The 17,237-nt window shown below is 41.5% G+C and overlaps 1 protein-coding gene across 1 annotated transcript in view; it reads left to right on the top strand.

Moving 5' to 3' along the window:
• The window catches only part of TRAPPC3L (trafficking protein particle complex subunit 3L), a 55,208-nt gene that overhangs the window by 23,857 nt on the left and 14,114 nt on the right, over positions 1-17,237 (top strand). Inside the window, exon 3 of the mRNA XM_080663484.1 lies at positions 1,540-1,639. Within this exon, the coding sequence (XP_080519610.1) occupies positions 1,540-1,639 (100 nt within the window). The remainder of the gene's footprint in view (positions 1-1,539; positions 1,640-17,237) is intronic.

The raw sequence follows: 17,237 nt of genomic DNA, 5'->3' as shown, positions 1-17,237 counted from the left end.
TGAAAAATGAATTTTCTGAACTTGGCTCTTTTTTATCTTCACGAAAACTCAGAGTTCTAACTGTTGACATCTACACTAGCAACAAAAATTGATTTTTCTATTCCCCTCGTCCCCTCCTTCTAGAGCCCACCCCAGGCATGCCTGCCCCCCTACCACAATAACTCTGCTAAGGGGAGAATGAGCATCTAGGTACCACACCTGCAGCAGACAACAAGTTAGCGGACCCTCGTTCTCAATAGCTAATGATGAGAAAGTTAGTTGCTAATGAGAAACATTAGGCCGCAAACACCAACCAACCTTATTTCCCTTCAGTGGGCAAAGCCAAGTTTGGGCCATCCCTGACTCCTCAAACTCCTTTGCTGGTAGATTAGTTAATATTCCCTGGATGTGTTGCTCTTTCCTTCTTTCTTTCTTTCTTTCTTTCTTTCTTTCTTTCTTTCTTTCTTTCTTTCTTTCTTTCTTTCTTTTTTTTATATATATATTTTATTGATTCTCCACAGAGAGGAAGGGAGAGGGATAAAGAGTTAGAAACATCAATGAGAGAGAAACATCGATCAGCTGCCTCCTGCACACTCCCCACTGGGGATGTGCCCGCAACCAAGGCACATGCCCTTGACCAGAATCGAACCTGGGACCCTTCAGTCTGCACGCTGACACTCTATCCACTGAGCCAAACCGGCTAGGGCTCTTTCTTTCTTTCTTTCTTTCTTTCTTTCTTTCTTTCTTTCTTTCTTTCTTTCTTTCTTTCTCTCTTTCTCTCTTTCTCTCTTTCTCTCTTTCTCTCTTTCTCTCTTTCTCTCTTTCTCTCTTTCTCTCTTTCTCTCTTTCTTTCTTTCTCTCTCTTCAGAGAGAGGAGGGGGGAGAGAGAGACACAGAGAGAGGGAGGGGGGGAGAGAGAGAGAAAGAGAGAGAGAAAGGAAGGAAGGAAGGAAGGAAGAAGAAAGAAAGAAGGAAAGAGCAACACATCCAGGGAATATTAACTAATCTACCAGCAAAGGAATTTGAGGAGTCAGGAATGGCCCAAACTTGGCTTTGCCCACTAAAGGTAAATAAGGTTGGTTGGTGTTTGCGGCCTAATGTTTCTCATTAGCAACTAACTTTCTCTCTCTCTCTCTCTCTCTCTCTCTCTCTCTCTCTCTCTCTCTCTCTCTCTCCCCCCCCCCTCCCTCTCTCTGTGTCTCTCAGAGACACAGAGAGAGGGAGGGAGAGAGAGAGATTCGTTGTTCCACTTATTTATGCATTCATTGGTTGATTCTTGTATGTGCCCTGACTGGAGATGGAACTTGCAACCTAGGTGTATCCGGACAATTCTCTAACCAACCGAGCTACCCGGCCAGGGCCTTGTTGCCTTGTGTGTCTGTGGTCTGTGGGACAAAGAAGCAGCCCACTGTTAAATAGCCATTTGACTTGTCACGTTAGGTTTAGTTTGTAATCCAGTTGGCAAGTGCTAACTAGATGAATCCATTCTTAAACACTGACAAACTTAGCACTAAGTACTCAAATATTATTTCCAGACCACAGTCTTTCCTTCATCCACAGGGGATACGGCATTGGAACGCGGCTGGTGGAAGACTTTTTGGCTCGATCTTGTGTGGGACGATGCCACAGTTATTCAGAAATTACAGACATAATTGCCCAGGTAAGAGCATTTTAAGCTCTGTCAATATGTTTTGAAACCCTTTGATGCGTCCTGAGTTTGGTGGTTTTCTGCTCTGATTGAAGAGGTTCCATCTGTATCCATTATTAGGTGCGAAGAGAGAGGATTCCGATCAAAAAGCATTTTATTTCAGCACAGAGATAAAGCTATTGTGAACACAGATAAATGCTTCCAGGCATTTAAGCATCTATCGATTTTTCTGGCCAAATGGTATGTGTCCCACACTGGGGAAAACGTTTTGAGAAGGTAAACAGAAGGGAAGTGCAATAAGGCAGCCTTATAGCACACAGGCCCAGAACCAATTTCTTTATGTAGTCATTTTCAGCACTTGGAAGGAGGTAGTCTTTGCCTGTGTCAGAGAACATTGTAGCCATTTCATTCCAGGACAAATGTTTTCCCAAGAGAAAAAGAAAGCTTCCTATAAATGTAGGTGCGCTAAGAACTTTCACAGCCCTGAGAGGCAGAGGCAGCTTGGAATCATCTGGGACTAGATCAGCTTTTTGATATGAGAGTGGGAAATGCATCGTTAGCCAGAATTCCTTGCCTTGTTCATTTGTGAGAGATCTAGAAAGGATGCATGGATACGAGATATTTATGCGGTCCAGGAATGCTGCCTTTATGTTTTCACAACTGACCAATTTAGTCAGTCTCATTCTTCTTTCCTCCTGTGACCCTTGATGGGGTCATCCATTGCCATATTGATTCTTCACATTAGTGTCAATAATAGTTCTACATAGCGGTTTGTGATTCTAAATGCAGTTTTGCATATTTTTTGTCTTTCATCTTTACAGTATTCCTGCGAAGCAGGCCGACTAGGAGTTCTTATCCCTACTTTCCAGATAAGCAAACTGAGCCTCAGAAAGAATTTGATAAACATTAAATACTAGTACATTAAAAAAACAATCCAAATGAAACATTTTCCCATTTATTGTTATTCTTACTTTTATTATTTCATGGCTAGTGAATCATATAGTTGAAATTAAAATCTAGGCTTTCTAGTCTTAGTGTAGTGAGTTTACTACACTACTAAACAGGTTAAATTTTGTTCTCTCTTTCCATAATTGCAGCCCATAATTAAGATCCTGAAGCAGTAGTTTGAAAAATGAAATACATTTTCACTAAACCAGTTCTATGGGCAATACTATAAGAATATGAGCTATTTTGATGAAAATTAAATATTCACAATATATAAATGTAGATGGTTGTGTCCTATTTCTGTAAAAAGTGCCATTGGAATATTGATGGGAACTATATTGAATCTATAGATCACTTTGGGTAGTATGGATATTTTAATAACATTAAGTTACCCAATCCATGAACACAGGATGTCATTCCATTTGTTTATATCTAATTTCTTTCATCCGTGTTTTATAGTTTCCATTAAGTAAGTCTTTTACCTCCTTAGTTAAGTTTATTTCTAGGTATTTTATCCTTTTTTGGTGCTATTATAATAAGATTCTTTCCTTAATTTCTTTTTTGAATAGTTTATTGTTAGTATGTAGAAACACAGCTCATTTTTGTTTGTTGATTTTGTATCCTGCAACTTTTCTGAAATCATTTCTTAGTTTTAACAGTTTCTGTGTGTGTGTGTGTGTGTGTGTGTGTGTGTGTGTGTGTGTGTGTACTTGTTAGGATTTTCTACATATAAGACCATATCATCTGCAAAAAGATAATTTTACATCTTTCTTTCCAATGTGGATGCCTTTTATTTATTTTTTCTTACCTACTTGATCTGGCTAGGACTTCCAGTACTGTGTGGAGTAGGAGTGAAGCTTGCAATTTTTCACCATTGAATATAGCAAAGGGGAAAGGATAATCCCTTTTACAAATGGTTCTGGGAAAACTGGATATCCACACACAAAAGAATGGAATTGGACCCTTATCCTAGAGTAGACACAAAAATCAACTCAAAATGGATTCAAAACTTCCCCTCTTATTGCAAGTTTCTTTCTCAATGAAGAGAATGTTTTGCCACCCTCACCCTTCTTTTGTGCAGAGGCGTTGTCTCCTGGTCTTTGCACTTTCCTTCAAAGGCCTGGTTTCCTCCCCCTTAATAATTTTCACTTCTCCAGCAAAATATTCTTTCACATGTGGGAATGATGTCACCCAATTCAGGAGCATTTGAACACAGATGAAGGGTCAGGTTTTAGTTAGGTATTCACCACTGATGCTTTGCTTATAATCAGCTTTCATTAAAAGGTCTGGCCTTTGGCTGCATTGTCTCATCCCTCCTTGTAGTCTCTGCTCAGAGGCGGTGGATGTCAGATGGTAGAGTCGGTTTTATAGCGAAGTGGGCAAGATCAGAGGAGGCTTAGTGCTGCCTGTGGAGCAGAGCAGGGACAGGAGTAGAACCTGATGGCGGTGACTTGTTTGGCTGCCCTCCCAGACCACGCTCTTAGACGGAACACTGGCATTGTCCTTGTTGAGTACTTCACATCTGCATATGGTGGCCTCCACAGAACTCGTGACCTCTGTCCTGGTTCCAGAGAAGGAAAGAGAGGGAAGCAGAGAAAGAAGAAACCCATGTCCTGATGAGTGAAGTGAGTCATCTAAGAGCTAGTTAGTGAAAGACTACACGTAGGAACAGGTCTCCTGATCTCATGCTCTGCTCTACACTCCTCTGCCTCGGGGAGAGGACAATCATGTAACTTCATATATTACTAACACCCCCCTCTCTCGTTTTCCTCACTTTGCCTTTTCCCAAGGGGAAGTAACTCTATCACTAAGCTTCTGACAATTTTTTTTGGACAGGCTTTAGACCTCAAATTGCACCATCTAGTGGTTTAAAAACAAATCCCATGACAGAGACCAAATTATTGATAAAAAAACAACAACCCTTCAGTCAGCCTTATATTTCATATAAAAAAGGGATGGCAGGCTAATTCTAAAGCCATCTTCCTGCAACATTAAAAGGTATTTATTTTATTTTTTCAATTATAATTCACATTCAATATTATTTTCTTTTAGTTTCAGGTGTACAGCATAGTGGTTAGACAATCATATACTTTACAAAGTGAGCCCCCCAATATTTCAACTACCCACCGACAAAAAGGTATTCATTTTTAAATTGTGATTTTATCATATTTAAGTCTGCTTTTTGTGGTGATTGTCTCAAAATACAACAAGTTTTAAATAAGACATATAACAAATTGTTAGCATTATAAAATGATATTTAAAAAACTAGTAATACAGAGATTTTCTGAAGAAAAGTTCAAAGTAATTCCCACCCATTATCTATTTTTTCCTTATAAGAGCTTTGTGAAGTAGAGAGCATCTATCATTAGCCCCATTTTACTGATGGTGTAATTGAGACTTAGATGACATCACCATAGACAGGTAAGAAAGCCAGCTTACACTTTATTTCTCTGACCTGATTCCAGTACTTTTAAAAAAATATAACTGTTCCTCTAAAATATACCTTTGATGGTTTTCTCCTGTTATGGTCATTGTTTTGAGAAAAACGAAAATGTGGAATTTGCAATACAGTTACCTTAGCTGATTTTAGTTGTAATAATGAAATATTAGAGAGTTTAACTATAATTTAACAGGAACAAATCTCTTTCCGTTTGTTATAAGGGCAAGTAGGAAATGCAATTGTACCTCTCTCTGGTTTAAGGTCTAGAAAACACCTCCTTAGATACATAAAAATATTTTTCATGGTTTCCAAACACATTGATGATGAAGTTTTATTATTAGGAGAAGCTAATTAGACATAAACTTGATCATTAAAATAAAAATGATCATAAAGGCTAGGCTTGACAAGAACTAGTATAATGTTGTCTTTTAAAAGTAACTTAAACCCAAGGAGCCCGATCCTCGTCAGATGCAGAGCAGTGGTGTAACCATATCCAATGCGGGAGAGCAGTGGTGTAGCCATATCCAATGCGGTAGAGATGAAAAGGGAAGCGTTCTCATCCCGCTCAGCCCCATTCCCTCGGTGTGACCCTGAGAAAGTCGCTGAGCCTGGCTGAAACCCGGTTTCCAGATCTGTCAGATGAGGCCTCTTTCAGCTAAAGTTCTCCTGAATTTCAGGTATTGCTTTCTCTAGCTAAAATCTGGACACCGAACTGTAATTATAAACAGCTGAGCGTCCTGGTTGTGACTTCCCAGGTCTCCTCCAAAGCATTCATACTGTCTAGTTACTAACAGTGTTAACAGCTGCTCGGCCCAGCATGGACTCTGTTCATCAAAGCTGGGAAAGCTTCTTACTGTCAGGCCAATGTCATTAGGATGGTTGTGCTGAGGGACATAGAGGGACTTTATAATTTTTCAGTATAACCATCACATCATTGGTATTGTCACAGTAGAATGAAATTTTAAAACACAACACAAAATATATTCAAAATATAAAAATACTTTTAAAACTTGAAATTCTGATCTTTACATTAAAAAATTGGAACCCAATATGTTGTACATGTTGGAAATTCTGGAAAGCAAAAATGAGGTATTTTCCTTTTGATAGTATACATTGAAACTTTGCCTTAATTAGATGCTATAAACAATGATTTTGTGTGTGAGAGTGATATAAAATCAAAGAAATAATTGAAAGGAAATGTTCATAGGAGGCAAAAAAGGGAAAAGAAAATGCCTAAAGCGGGGAAGGAAATCTAAATGGTGAATGTGGTAAGCATGAAGTCTAGAGCAAGATTTAGGCATATAATCCAGAAAGGAATCTCAATGGCAGAGGGATTTTTTTAAACTAGGGAATCATTTTTATTTATAAAGTGCTCTATTTAAGATGAAAGGTGAGTCTAATACAGAAGGGTTCCAGCAAATCACACCAGTCATGTTTCTTTTGTCCTAATTCTGATCTGAATGCACAAAACTGCCATGGCTGAATTTATTCAAGTTATTCAAATGCTTTGAAGCCTAAAACTCCTAAGTCACAGAGTGTTGGCAGCTCCATGCCATGGAATTGCAATCTCTGTCCAAGCTTGTACTCAGAAGCACTGATTTAACACCTCAACAGGGACATTCAAATCTGACTTGATTAGACATTTTCAGAGAGGTGTGCTTTTCTTGAAGGAGAATCAGTGAGGGCCCAGTCAGGAGACAGAAACCACACAATCATTTCAACAAGCAAAGTTAAATATAAAAAGTTATTAACTATATAGGTGATTATCTACTAAGAAAGAAAAATATTCCAAAGAATTTCCTAGTGCTGAGAGAGAATACCCAAAGAAAGAAAACATTTTTATAAATATATTTTTTTATTGATCTCAGAGAAGAAGGGAGAGGGAGAGAGAGAGAGAAAACATTAATGATGAGAGAGAATCATTGATGGGCTGCCTCCTGCATGTCCCCACCCCTCACTGGTAATTGAGCCTGCAACCTGGACATGTGTCCTTACTGAAAATTGAACCAAGACCTCCTGGTTCATAGGTCGATGCTCAACCATTGAGCCATGCTGGTTGGGCAGTTTCTTTTGTATATATTTCTATTCCTCATCTAACTAAAGCAAAAGTATTTTACAAAGAATAGAAAAATACAGAGTTTTATTGAGTCATGGTAATATATATAAACTTCGTTTGATTTGATACTTAATTGTATTATCCATTAAAGTTATCTTTCATTTCTCAGTAATTTCATTTCCCCTTCAAGTCTGTAAGCTTTTCAAAGGGAAGAATAATTCCAGGTATTCTTAGGGTTTGGCCCACTAGAATATTGTAGACATATGTTACATGTGACTGAATGGCAAACCAGAATATTGTAGACATATGTTACATATTACTGAAGTGAATTTAGAAAATGTTTGAAGATCTTACCACACATCTGTACACTGTTGCTCTTCCTATTCTTTCCAGAAGAGGGCAGTAGTCCACATTCATCTCCAAATTAAAGTCTCCTACTCTTCCCCTCCCACTTTAAGGCCCATCACTGGCAGCGCCCTTATTTCAACAGTATTTACTACTATATTGAAAATCCAAACATGTCTGGTTGCTCACAATAACAAATCCACAATAACAAGATTTGAACTGCAATGGAATTCTGGACAGGAAAAAATATCCAATTCTTATTAAACAATAGACAGTGAATTCATCTTGGTAATTTTATTGAAACCCTTTATTTTTTCCCCACTATTTATATGATTGTAGAAAATTGCAGGAGAGATGGGAGAGTCATTCTTGCTACACTGAAGTCAACTGTGATTATAAAATGCAAGCATTAAATAGGTAATCAAATTACTAGATATTGCATTTCCCTTAACCTAATAGGCATACCAGTGTATCTCTTCCAGTTTATTACAAGGCTAAATAGAAAATGCAATTATACCTCTCTCTGATCTAAGATCTAAAAAAATCTTCTTAGTTACACAAAAATATATTCGATGGTTTTCAAACACATGTATAGTAACAGTTTTATTAAGAAAAGCTAATTAGACATAAAATTAGTCATTTCCATTTATTATGGAAAATATTTGAAATGTAGCCTACAATTCATCATGGAGCCAAATTGTGTTAGCTAGACTCCTTTAGGTTGGAGTTGTGTCAAGTCAGAGGGGCTTATTGTAAGGATATCCTGGGACACAACAGCTAGGCTTCATGGGAGAACAGAAATCAGAAAATCCTTCTGTCTCCCTTGTCATCTCAGGAGCAGGCATTTGCACTGCCCTACCTACTTCACTCCTCCGCAGTTGTGGTGACTCAGCTACCCTCTGCTTACTTTGCTCTTGCAACTAATTACTAATATCTTTTTTAAATAAATTTTTTTTATTTTTCAATTATAGTTGACATATAGCATTATATTAGTTTCAGTGTAGAATTATACATCTTACAAAGTGATCACCCCAGTAAGTCCAGTACCATCTGACACCATAATATCATACATAGTTATTACAATACTAGAGGTCCGGTGCACGAAATTCGTGCACGGGGGAGGGGGTGTCCCTCAGCCCAGCCTGCACCCTCTCTAATCTGGGACCCCTCGAGGGATGTCCGACTGTCCAACGGGCAGTCGGACATCCCTCTCACAATCCAGGGCTGCTGGCTCCCAACTGCTCGCCTGCCTGCCTTCCTGATTGCCCCTAACCGTCTGCCTGCCAGCCTGATCACCTCCTAACCACTCCCCTGCCAGCCTGATTGATGCCTAACTGCTCCCCTGCCAGCCTCTTTGCCCCTAACTGCCCTCCCCTGCAGGCCTGGTCACCCCTAACTGCCCTCCCCTGCAGGCCTGGTTCCCCCTCAACTGCCCTTCCCTGCAGGCCTGGTCCCCCCCAACTGCTCTCCCCTGCAGGCCTGGGTCCCCCCCAAGTGCCCTCCCCTGCAGGCCTGGTCACCCCTAACTGCCCTCCTCTGCCAGCCGGGTCACCCCTAAATGCCCTCTCCTGCTGGCCTGATCACCCACAACTGCCTTCCCCTGCTGGCCTGATCACCCACAACTGCCCTCCCTTTAAGGCCTGGTCCCTCCCAACTGCCCTCCCTTGCTGGCCATCTTGTGGTGGCCATCTTGTGTCCACATGGGGGCAGGATCTTTGATCACATGGGGGCAGCCATCTTGTGTGTTGGAGTGATGGTCAATTTGCATATTTCTCTTTTATTAGATAGGATAGAGGCCTGGTGCACGGGTGGGGGCCAGCTGGTTTGCCCTGAAGGATGTCCCGGATCAGGGTGGGGGTTCCCTTGGGGTGTGGGGCGGCCTGGGTGAGGGGCCTGTGGTGGTTTGCAGGCAGGCCACGCCCCCTGGTGACCCAAACGGAGGCCCTGGTATCTGGGGTTTATTTATCTTCTACAATTGAAACTTTGTAGCCTGGAGCCGAGCCAAGCCTTCTGCTTGCTCCGTGGCCGCAGCCATTTCTGTTGGAATTTATGTATCTTCTATAATTGAAACTTTGTAGCCTTAAGTGGAGGCCTGGGCCGGCCAGGGCTGCAGAAGCTTGGCTTCCTTTATTGCCGCGGGCAACCCTAGCCTCCTGCTCTTTCCAGCTCCGTGGCTGCCACCATTTCTGTTTGGTTTTATGTATCTTCTATCATTGAAACTTTGTAGCCTTGAGTGGAGGTCTAGGCCGGCAAGGGCAGGCGGAAAGCTTGGCTTCCTCCATTGCCGGGAAAACCCAAGCCTTCCTCCTGCTCTCTGTGGTGGTAGCCATCTTGGTTGGGTTTATTTGCATATTCATTCCTTATTGGCTGGTGGGTGTGGCTGGTGGGTGTAGCGGAGTGATGGTTAATTTTCATATTACTCTTTTATTAGATAGAATTATTGACCATATTCTTTATGCTGTACTTTACATCCCTGTGACTGTTTTTATGACTGGCAATTTATACATTTGATTCCTTCCCCTTTCTATTCTTTTTCTTTTAAAAAATGTATCTTTATTTTTGAAAGTATTACAGATGTCCCCTTTTTTCCCCATTGACGCCCTCCACCACCCTTCCCTCCCCCTTCACCACACTACTTCCCTTTCTTCTCTCCACATCAGTCCTTTGGCCGCCTCACAGTGTCCACTTGGCTTCCTTTTCTCCACGTATCTTTCGTTTTCTGTCCAGTCACCCAAACTGTGACTCTCTCTGTCTCATATTCAAAGTCCCAACCTGTCCAGTCAGTCAGCAGCCCTCTGTGGCACAGAGTTTTCATGCTAGGCCACTGCCAGGCCTGTAACCCAATGATGGGGCTCATTGCCCGCGCTCTCAAATGCCCATTCTAGTCTGTTAGAATGAGACATAGAACATGGCCATCATAGGAAACCCCTCAGGAAGCAGGTTTGGGTATGACAAACATTCTGAGATTTTCTAAAACAGGGCAAAGGAATTGTTACGAGCCTTGCTCTTTCTGTCTGAAAAATTAGTAACAGCAACTTAGGAGTCTTATGAGTCCTCTGCTCACATTATTCATCTTCCTGATGCTAGTGCTTGTTTGCCCCAGAGGCTAGAATTCCTGCATGGACTAGTGTAGCAGGCTCCATTTCACATACTATTAAGGTGTTGAAATAAAAATAATTGTCTTCGCTATGTATTTTGCAGATAATAATCAAGTAAGGAAATCTTTCAAAACTATGTTTCCCCTAGGAAGCATTGCAGGGGAAACCACAATGTTAGTAGGAAGTATATATTTTATTTTATTTTATTTTTTAAAATCCTCACCTGGGGATATTTTCCCATTAATTTTTAGAGAGTGTGGAAGAGAGAGGGAAAGACAGAGAGAAATATCAATGTGAGAGAAACACATCAATTGGTTGCGTCCTGCACGAGCCCTGGGCCAGGGAGGAGCATGCAACTGAGGTACGTGCCCTTGACCAGAACCGAACCTGGGACCCTTCAGTCTTCAAGCTGATGCTCTATCTACTGCGCCAAACTGGCTAGGGCGAAAGTAAATATTTTAAACTATTAGGAAGAGTGGGACAGACATTTCTCAGAACAGTAAACTCACAGAGAGATGCTTTGGTAGAGGGGAGGCAACCAAATGCTAGGAAAAATGATGTTGTACTACAATAGATTGTATTAGGTTTTCCTTTGAATTTCTCTTAAAGGAACCAACCAGGAAAATGTGCTCTGCTCCTCTAATCCTATGGAGCTTTTGCTTTTGTTTCTCTTTTTCTAACCCTTTTCCAGGCCATTCTCTTGGCATTGCATTTTTTCAAAGACTGTTACCAGAGATGACCTACTAGGACACCTGTCCAGGTGAAAGGAACGTGGAAAAGGCCGTTCAAGTCAGAGACACCAGCATATCTTAGGTCTTTTTCTTTCTCTTCAAAAACAAAACGGATTGTTCCTTATGATTCTGTAGTTTATTTTCCCTCCTTTTTTCCCCCCCTGATTACATTTGGCTTTTTTCCATTTTTCCAAACAATGTACCTTTTAAAAAGAAATACTTTCCCTCAAAATCGCTATATTTCACAATTCTAAGTATAAGCCTACGTGCAATGCACCCAATACAACGCACAACACTTGAATTCTGTTGACAGCATAATTCTATGCACAAAATGGGAGGCTTTTCCTTTCCTGTCCTTTTGTTACCGGTGGGGCGCTGTCTGTGTCCTCCCCACCTCTTACCAGTAGAAGTGGAGTTCCTGGGGTACCATGGGGAAAAGAATTTCCTGAGGCCCCATGGGAAGATGAGGTATCTTGGAAAGCCTTATTGGTGATGTAAGGTTGAGGGGTTCCCTTCCAAGGCCCCACTTCCTCTCATCTCGCCTTGGGGAAAGTCCGACCTCCTCTTCAGCAGGATTAAAGCCACTGCCCAGAGCTGCCAAGGCTCACATCTACTCCACCGCAGGCAACGCGATGCTGTTCCAAGATCCCCGGCCAGGGAACCCCGACAGTGCAGGGTGGGAGTGGGGAGAGGGTTCAGGGTCACGCCCACTGAGTCACCTCCATCAGACAGCCCGCAGCTGTGACTCTGTTACTTACAAAGATGCCCCAAATCCTAAAATATTTAGTATCTTGCCACTGTTTTGTAGGAGAAGAATTTTTAAATAGATGTTTGAGAATTACTGTATGTCCCTCCCACCCGCCACCCAAAGATGGACGTGGGAAACTGAGGCACCACCATAGTCAAGTCCCCAGAGCCTCGGCTGGCTGGGAGTCAGGCATGTCTAACCATGTGGCTCCTGTGGGCGGGGAGCTGAAGGGGCGGGAAGAAGCCACATGAAAAGCTCAGCCAGGAATCCCAAGTGTCTCGCTCAGAAACGCAGGTTCCCAACCAACAGAGCGGCGGCTGGTGGCCAAATCACAAAAGAGCAGTTCTCCGCACCGAGGAGGCGGGCGGACCCAGGGCTAAGTGCCCTCCGGCCTCATTCTCAACACCTCCTAAAACGGCTGCTCCAGGGGTCCTCAAACGTTTTAAACAGGGGGCCAGTTCCCTGTCCCTCAGACCGTTGGAGGGCCGGACTATAGTTTAAAAAAACAACTATGAATAAATTCCTATGCGCACTGTGGGCCCGGGACGAGTCGGCTGCTAAGCAGGACAGGCAGCGGCCCCCGGCGGGCCGGATACATGTCCTCGGCGGGCCGCATGTGGCCCGCGGGCCATAGTTTGAGGACGCCTGCGTGGAAGCTAATCAGACTAAGCCTGAAACGGAGCATTTCTCTTTGCTATTAATTACTATTTTCAAAGGCTAACTCACAATTGAGTGGTAAGAGCCTATGGAACTTTTTTTTTTCTCGCATTTTCCAACATATGATATTAAAATAAGTGGGAGCCCTTGACACGCAGGGATTGAATTCCATGGAAGTCACAGCACAGCGCCACACAGCATTCCAGAGAAGCTGGCATCACAGCCAGCTGAATGTCAGGCCAGTTTCCTACCGAGTGGCATTTTTTTTTAGCTGGGAATAAGAGAGTGGAAAAATTAAAGGGAAAGAAAAACCTTTATAGTTATAAAATTCTCAATATCTAAAAAATAATGAGTATTAACAGCAAAAGCAATTCATAACATATTTCAAGAATTATTACCGCTTGGGCCAAAAATATGCCAGGTAGATGATTAAAAATAAGAAACTTGTTTAAACAAACATAATCATTTAGACTTAATTCTCCCCTCTGAGGAGGCAAGAACGGCCTTAGACAAACACCCCCGTACTTGAACTCTTCCTCCTCGGACCTCTGGGAGGCGTGAAAGCAGGAAAACGCAGGAAGTTTGCTTTTGTGGAAAAGCATGTATGCGTAGCCACAGGGTCTGTGGATCTTGCAGACTGATTGGGTCTAACACCCCAACAGATCACATCAGTTACTTATGGCGGAGTTCCACTATGAAGGCAAGGCACCTGCAGGAAAATTGCCCTGAAACTGTTATGATGATTACAATTATGTAACATTATTTTTCCTCGAGTCACAGAGAAGTATCTCTGAAAGTTCAAGTCTCAGCACATTCTACCAGTCATCTTCCCTTATTAGGAATGTCCGTCTTCCAATTCCGCTTGTGACTGGGACTTACAGAAAATCTGACTTTAAAGAGGCATCTTGTTTCCTGGCACTATGATATTCCAGGAAAACGTTTTCAATCTTCCAGAGATCTTAGCACATGAAAACCTAGTCTGAAATGTATGTAATTTATTAACCAATGTTATCCAAATAAATTTAACTTTTTAAAAAAGTGAACTACAGAAGGTTAAAAAATACAGTCTATACCAGATTCCCATTGCAGATTCTTGGTTTTGTTTTTATTGCTTAACTTACCTGGATGAAACTCATGAGCAACCGACTTACAAAACAAATCTAAGTGTGTGGCTTTGTTGACAAAAGAATGTTCAGCCTATAGCAAAGTCTTTTGAGAGTTTATTTGAGCCAAATTTTGAGGATATGCCTGGAAGCAAAATCTCAATGGATTGAGAAAATGCTCTGGAGAATGGCAGTTTTGCAGCTTATTTTATACATTAGAATCAAAGAAGGAGACGTAAGGAGGGTTCCATTAAATTAATTGGTGGTAGATTAAGGGGGCAGGAGGAAAGCAAAGCAGGGAAATCTCTGAGACTGGACAAAAAGCAAAATGGAGAAACATACTTCTTTTACATTGATAGGTACACAATAGTTAATAATTAACATTTACAGCACAGACAGGTGGTATTCAGGGAACAAGATCATCATGAGAAGTTCTGTGGTCTGGTGCTCTGGTGCCTGTAGTTGTACCTTCGAGGGGTAGGAAAAGAATATTCCTCTGGCCCTGGCCGGTGTGCTAGTGGTTAGAGCAGCCGTGGGCAAACTACGGCCCGCGTTCGGCTGTTCTATCCGGCCCGCGGAGCTGAAAGAGCGGAGGGTTCTCTTGCTCTCCCCTCTGCTCCTTTACTTTGAATTTATATTAGTTCACACAAACACTCCATCCATGCTTTTGTTCCGGCCCTCCGGTCCAGTTTAAGAACCCATTGTGGCCCTCGAGTCAAAAAGTTTGCCCACCCCTGGTCCTATATAGGAAGTCAAGCAGTTAAAGTAACCGTTAGAGTATCAGCCCGCACATTGAAGGGTTGTAGGTTCTATTCCTGGTCAAGGGCACGTACAATCCATGTGCCTCTCTCTCTCTCTCTCTGTCTCTCTCTCTCTCTGTGCCTCCACCCTTTCTCCCTTCCCTCCCTCCATCTGCTCTACTCTATCTAAAATTAATGGAAAAATATCCTCAGGTGAGGATTCACAAAAAGAAAAAAGAAAAAAAAATTACTCTGAAATTTCAAAGGTATATTACCCGATGCATAAGAACAATAGACAGAGTTCACTTAAGGTCAAGACTGACCTTTGCTAAGGAAGCTGTAGGCCTGGGATGTGACGCCCTGTTATGACCTGCCCAGTTAGGAATTTGTGATCAGACCGTCCTGTGTGGTTACTGTTGGTCACTGAGCTTGTCAGTTATATTACATAGCTCCTTTTTCATTCACAACTTTAAAATAGCAGTAGCATTGGGAGCATTTTATTAATGTAACCTTTTAACAACAAAATTCCTTACAAGGAGATGAAAACTATTTAGGAAATACTCTGGAAAACAAAATCCCAAAGGAAAATTCAAGATCAATCTGGGCCTAAGGGTTCAGAGACACCTTAGAAAAGCCAGCCAAACTCTGGGTCAGCCCTGCATGGTGTCATTCTTTATTTGTGTCAGATGTAAGCTTTTGTCCAGGCTTGGCCTGACCTCTTAGTCATTGTCCCAGGTAATGGTTATCAGTCTTTCTGCTCCATACAATAACGTGAGGGTTTCCTGAGGAAATCCTGATGCCCAGATCTTACTTTAAACCAATTAAATCATGGTCTCTGGAAATAAAGCCCAGCATCAGAAATTTTTATTTTTTAATATTTTTAAATTAATTTTAGAAAGGAAGGTAGAGGGAGAGAGAGCTAGAAACATCAATGAAGAGAGAATCATTGACCAGCTGCCTATTGCACACTCTACACTAGGAATCAAGTCTGCAACCTGGGCATGTGCCCTGACTGGGAATTGAACCGTGATCTCCTGGTTCATGGGTTGATGCTCAACCACTGGGCAATACTGGCTGGGCCATAAGAACTTTTTAAATACTCCCCAAGCGATCTTAATGGACAGCCACTGTTTTAGAGCAAGAGTTTTCAAACTGTGTTCCCTGGCACTCTGACCCTCTGTCCCGATCCTTCTGGAGTTGCCTCTCATTTTATCTCTTTCAAGTGTTTCAAATAAGATAAAATGTCATTTTTAAAAGTGGGGGAACTAGAGAGATATAATAAAGCATAGTCTTGATTGAAGCAAAGCCCACCCCAGCAGTGGTTGGGATGACTAGCTTATCTCTGGGGTAGGAGGGAAGGAGAGAAGCTCTGTCTTCCCAGGACGTTCACACCAAAGAAGATGGATATTGATTAAACACTCATTTGTAGCTGCATATTTCTTTAACTGCTTGACTTCCTATATAGGACCATTGAAATCCACTCATAAGGTTTCACTTGTCTAAGGAAGCAAGGTTTTTAAAGACACTGATTATTATCCATCATGTTTCCTCCCATGACACAGATACGAACAAAACCCCAAAGAGAAATAATCTTGCGTTGATTCCATCAGCAACCATTATTATTGCAGAAGTATATTCCTTTATGCTAAATCTAGGAATAAAATGTTAATGCAATTAGTAATAATTGTATGGGTTAGGCACTCTTCCAAAGGATGCTTATATTTTCAGGTATTGTTTTTAAGCAAAACTACTCAGTATCACCTGAGTTTAGACTTTTCTTACTTAAAAAATATTTTTTTAATTGATTTCAGAGAGGAAGAGAGAGGGAGAGCGATAGAAACATCAATGATGAGAGAGAACCATTGAGCGGCTACCTCCTGCACTCCCCCTACTGGGGATCGAGCTCACAACCCAGGCATGTGCCCTGACAGAGAATTGAACCATGACCTCCTGGTTCATAGGTCCACGCTCAACCACTGAGGCACGCTGGCCAGGCTCATTGATGCTTCAATGAGGAAACATGCTTTTCATGGTTAAATGAACATTTGAGAATACATCAACATCATGCAACATTTTATGTGGTAGAAGTTGAATCAGATAAATTCAGGTGCAAATTTAGTTTCTTATCTCTTACCTATGACTTAACTTTAATCTTTTTGAACTTCAGTGTTATTCATAAAAGTAGAAACAGTAATACTTCCTTCCCAGTATACTTGTGAGTTTTAAATATAAATAATGTGTAAACTACCCAGAGCATAATAGATTGTCATATACATTAATTCTACCTTTCCTCCTTAGTGGAAGAGCAAAATTTAGAATATGGTCTCTCTTACAGCTAGACAAGTATTTTTTCTGCATAACTGAATTTTAACTAGCGACTGAACATTGAAAATATTATTTGAAGCTGCCTAAAAGCAAATTTCCTTCCAGATTCAAATATGGCATTTTATATGTGTAATAAGTATGTTCCAACCCACAAAACGGATTACACTAACCTAATGCTCTTGATCAAAATCCTGTTCCAAAAGGAATAACTCCAAAGCCACTGGCACTTAGCCTGGCTAGCATGGCTCAGTGGTAGAGTGTCGACCTACGAACCAGGAGGTCACGGTTCAATTCCCTGTCAGGGCATATCCCCGGGTTTTTGGCTCAACCCCCAGAATCTGGAGACATCAGTTTTCAAAAATAATACATTGAATTATTATTTAATGTGTGGGGTGTGCAGGAGGCAGCCAATCAGTGATTTT

The sequence above is a fragment of the Plecotus auritus genome, assembly GCF_963455305.1.
Source record: "Plecotus auritus genome assembly, chromosome: 4".
NCBI lineage: Eukaryota > Metazoa > Chordata > Mammalia > Chiroptera > Vespertilionidae > Plecotus > Plecotus auritus.
This window is presented reverse-complemented; position numbering and strand designations above follow the sequence as displayed.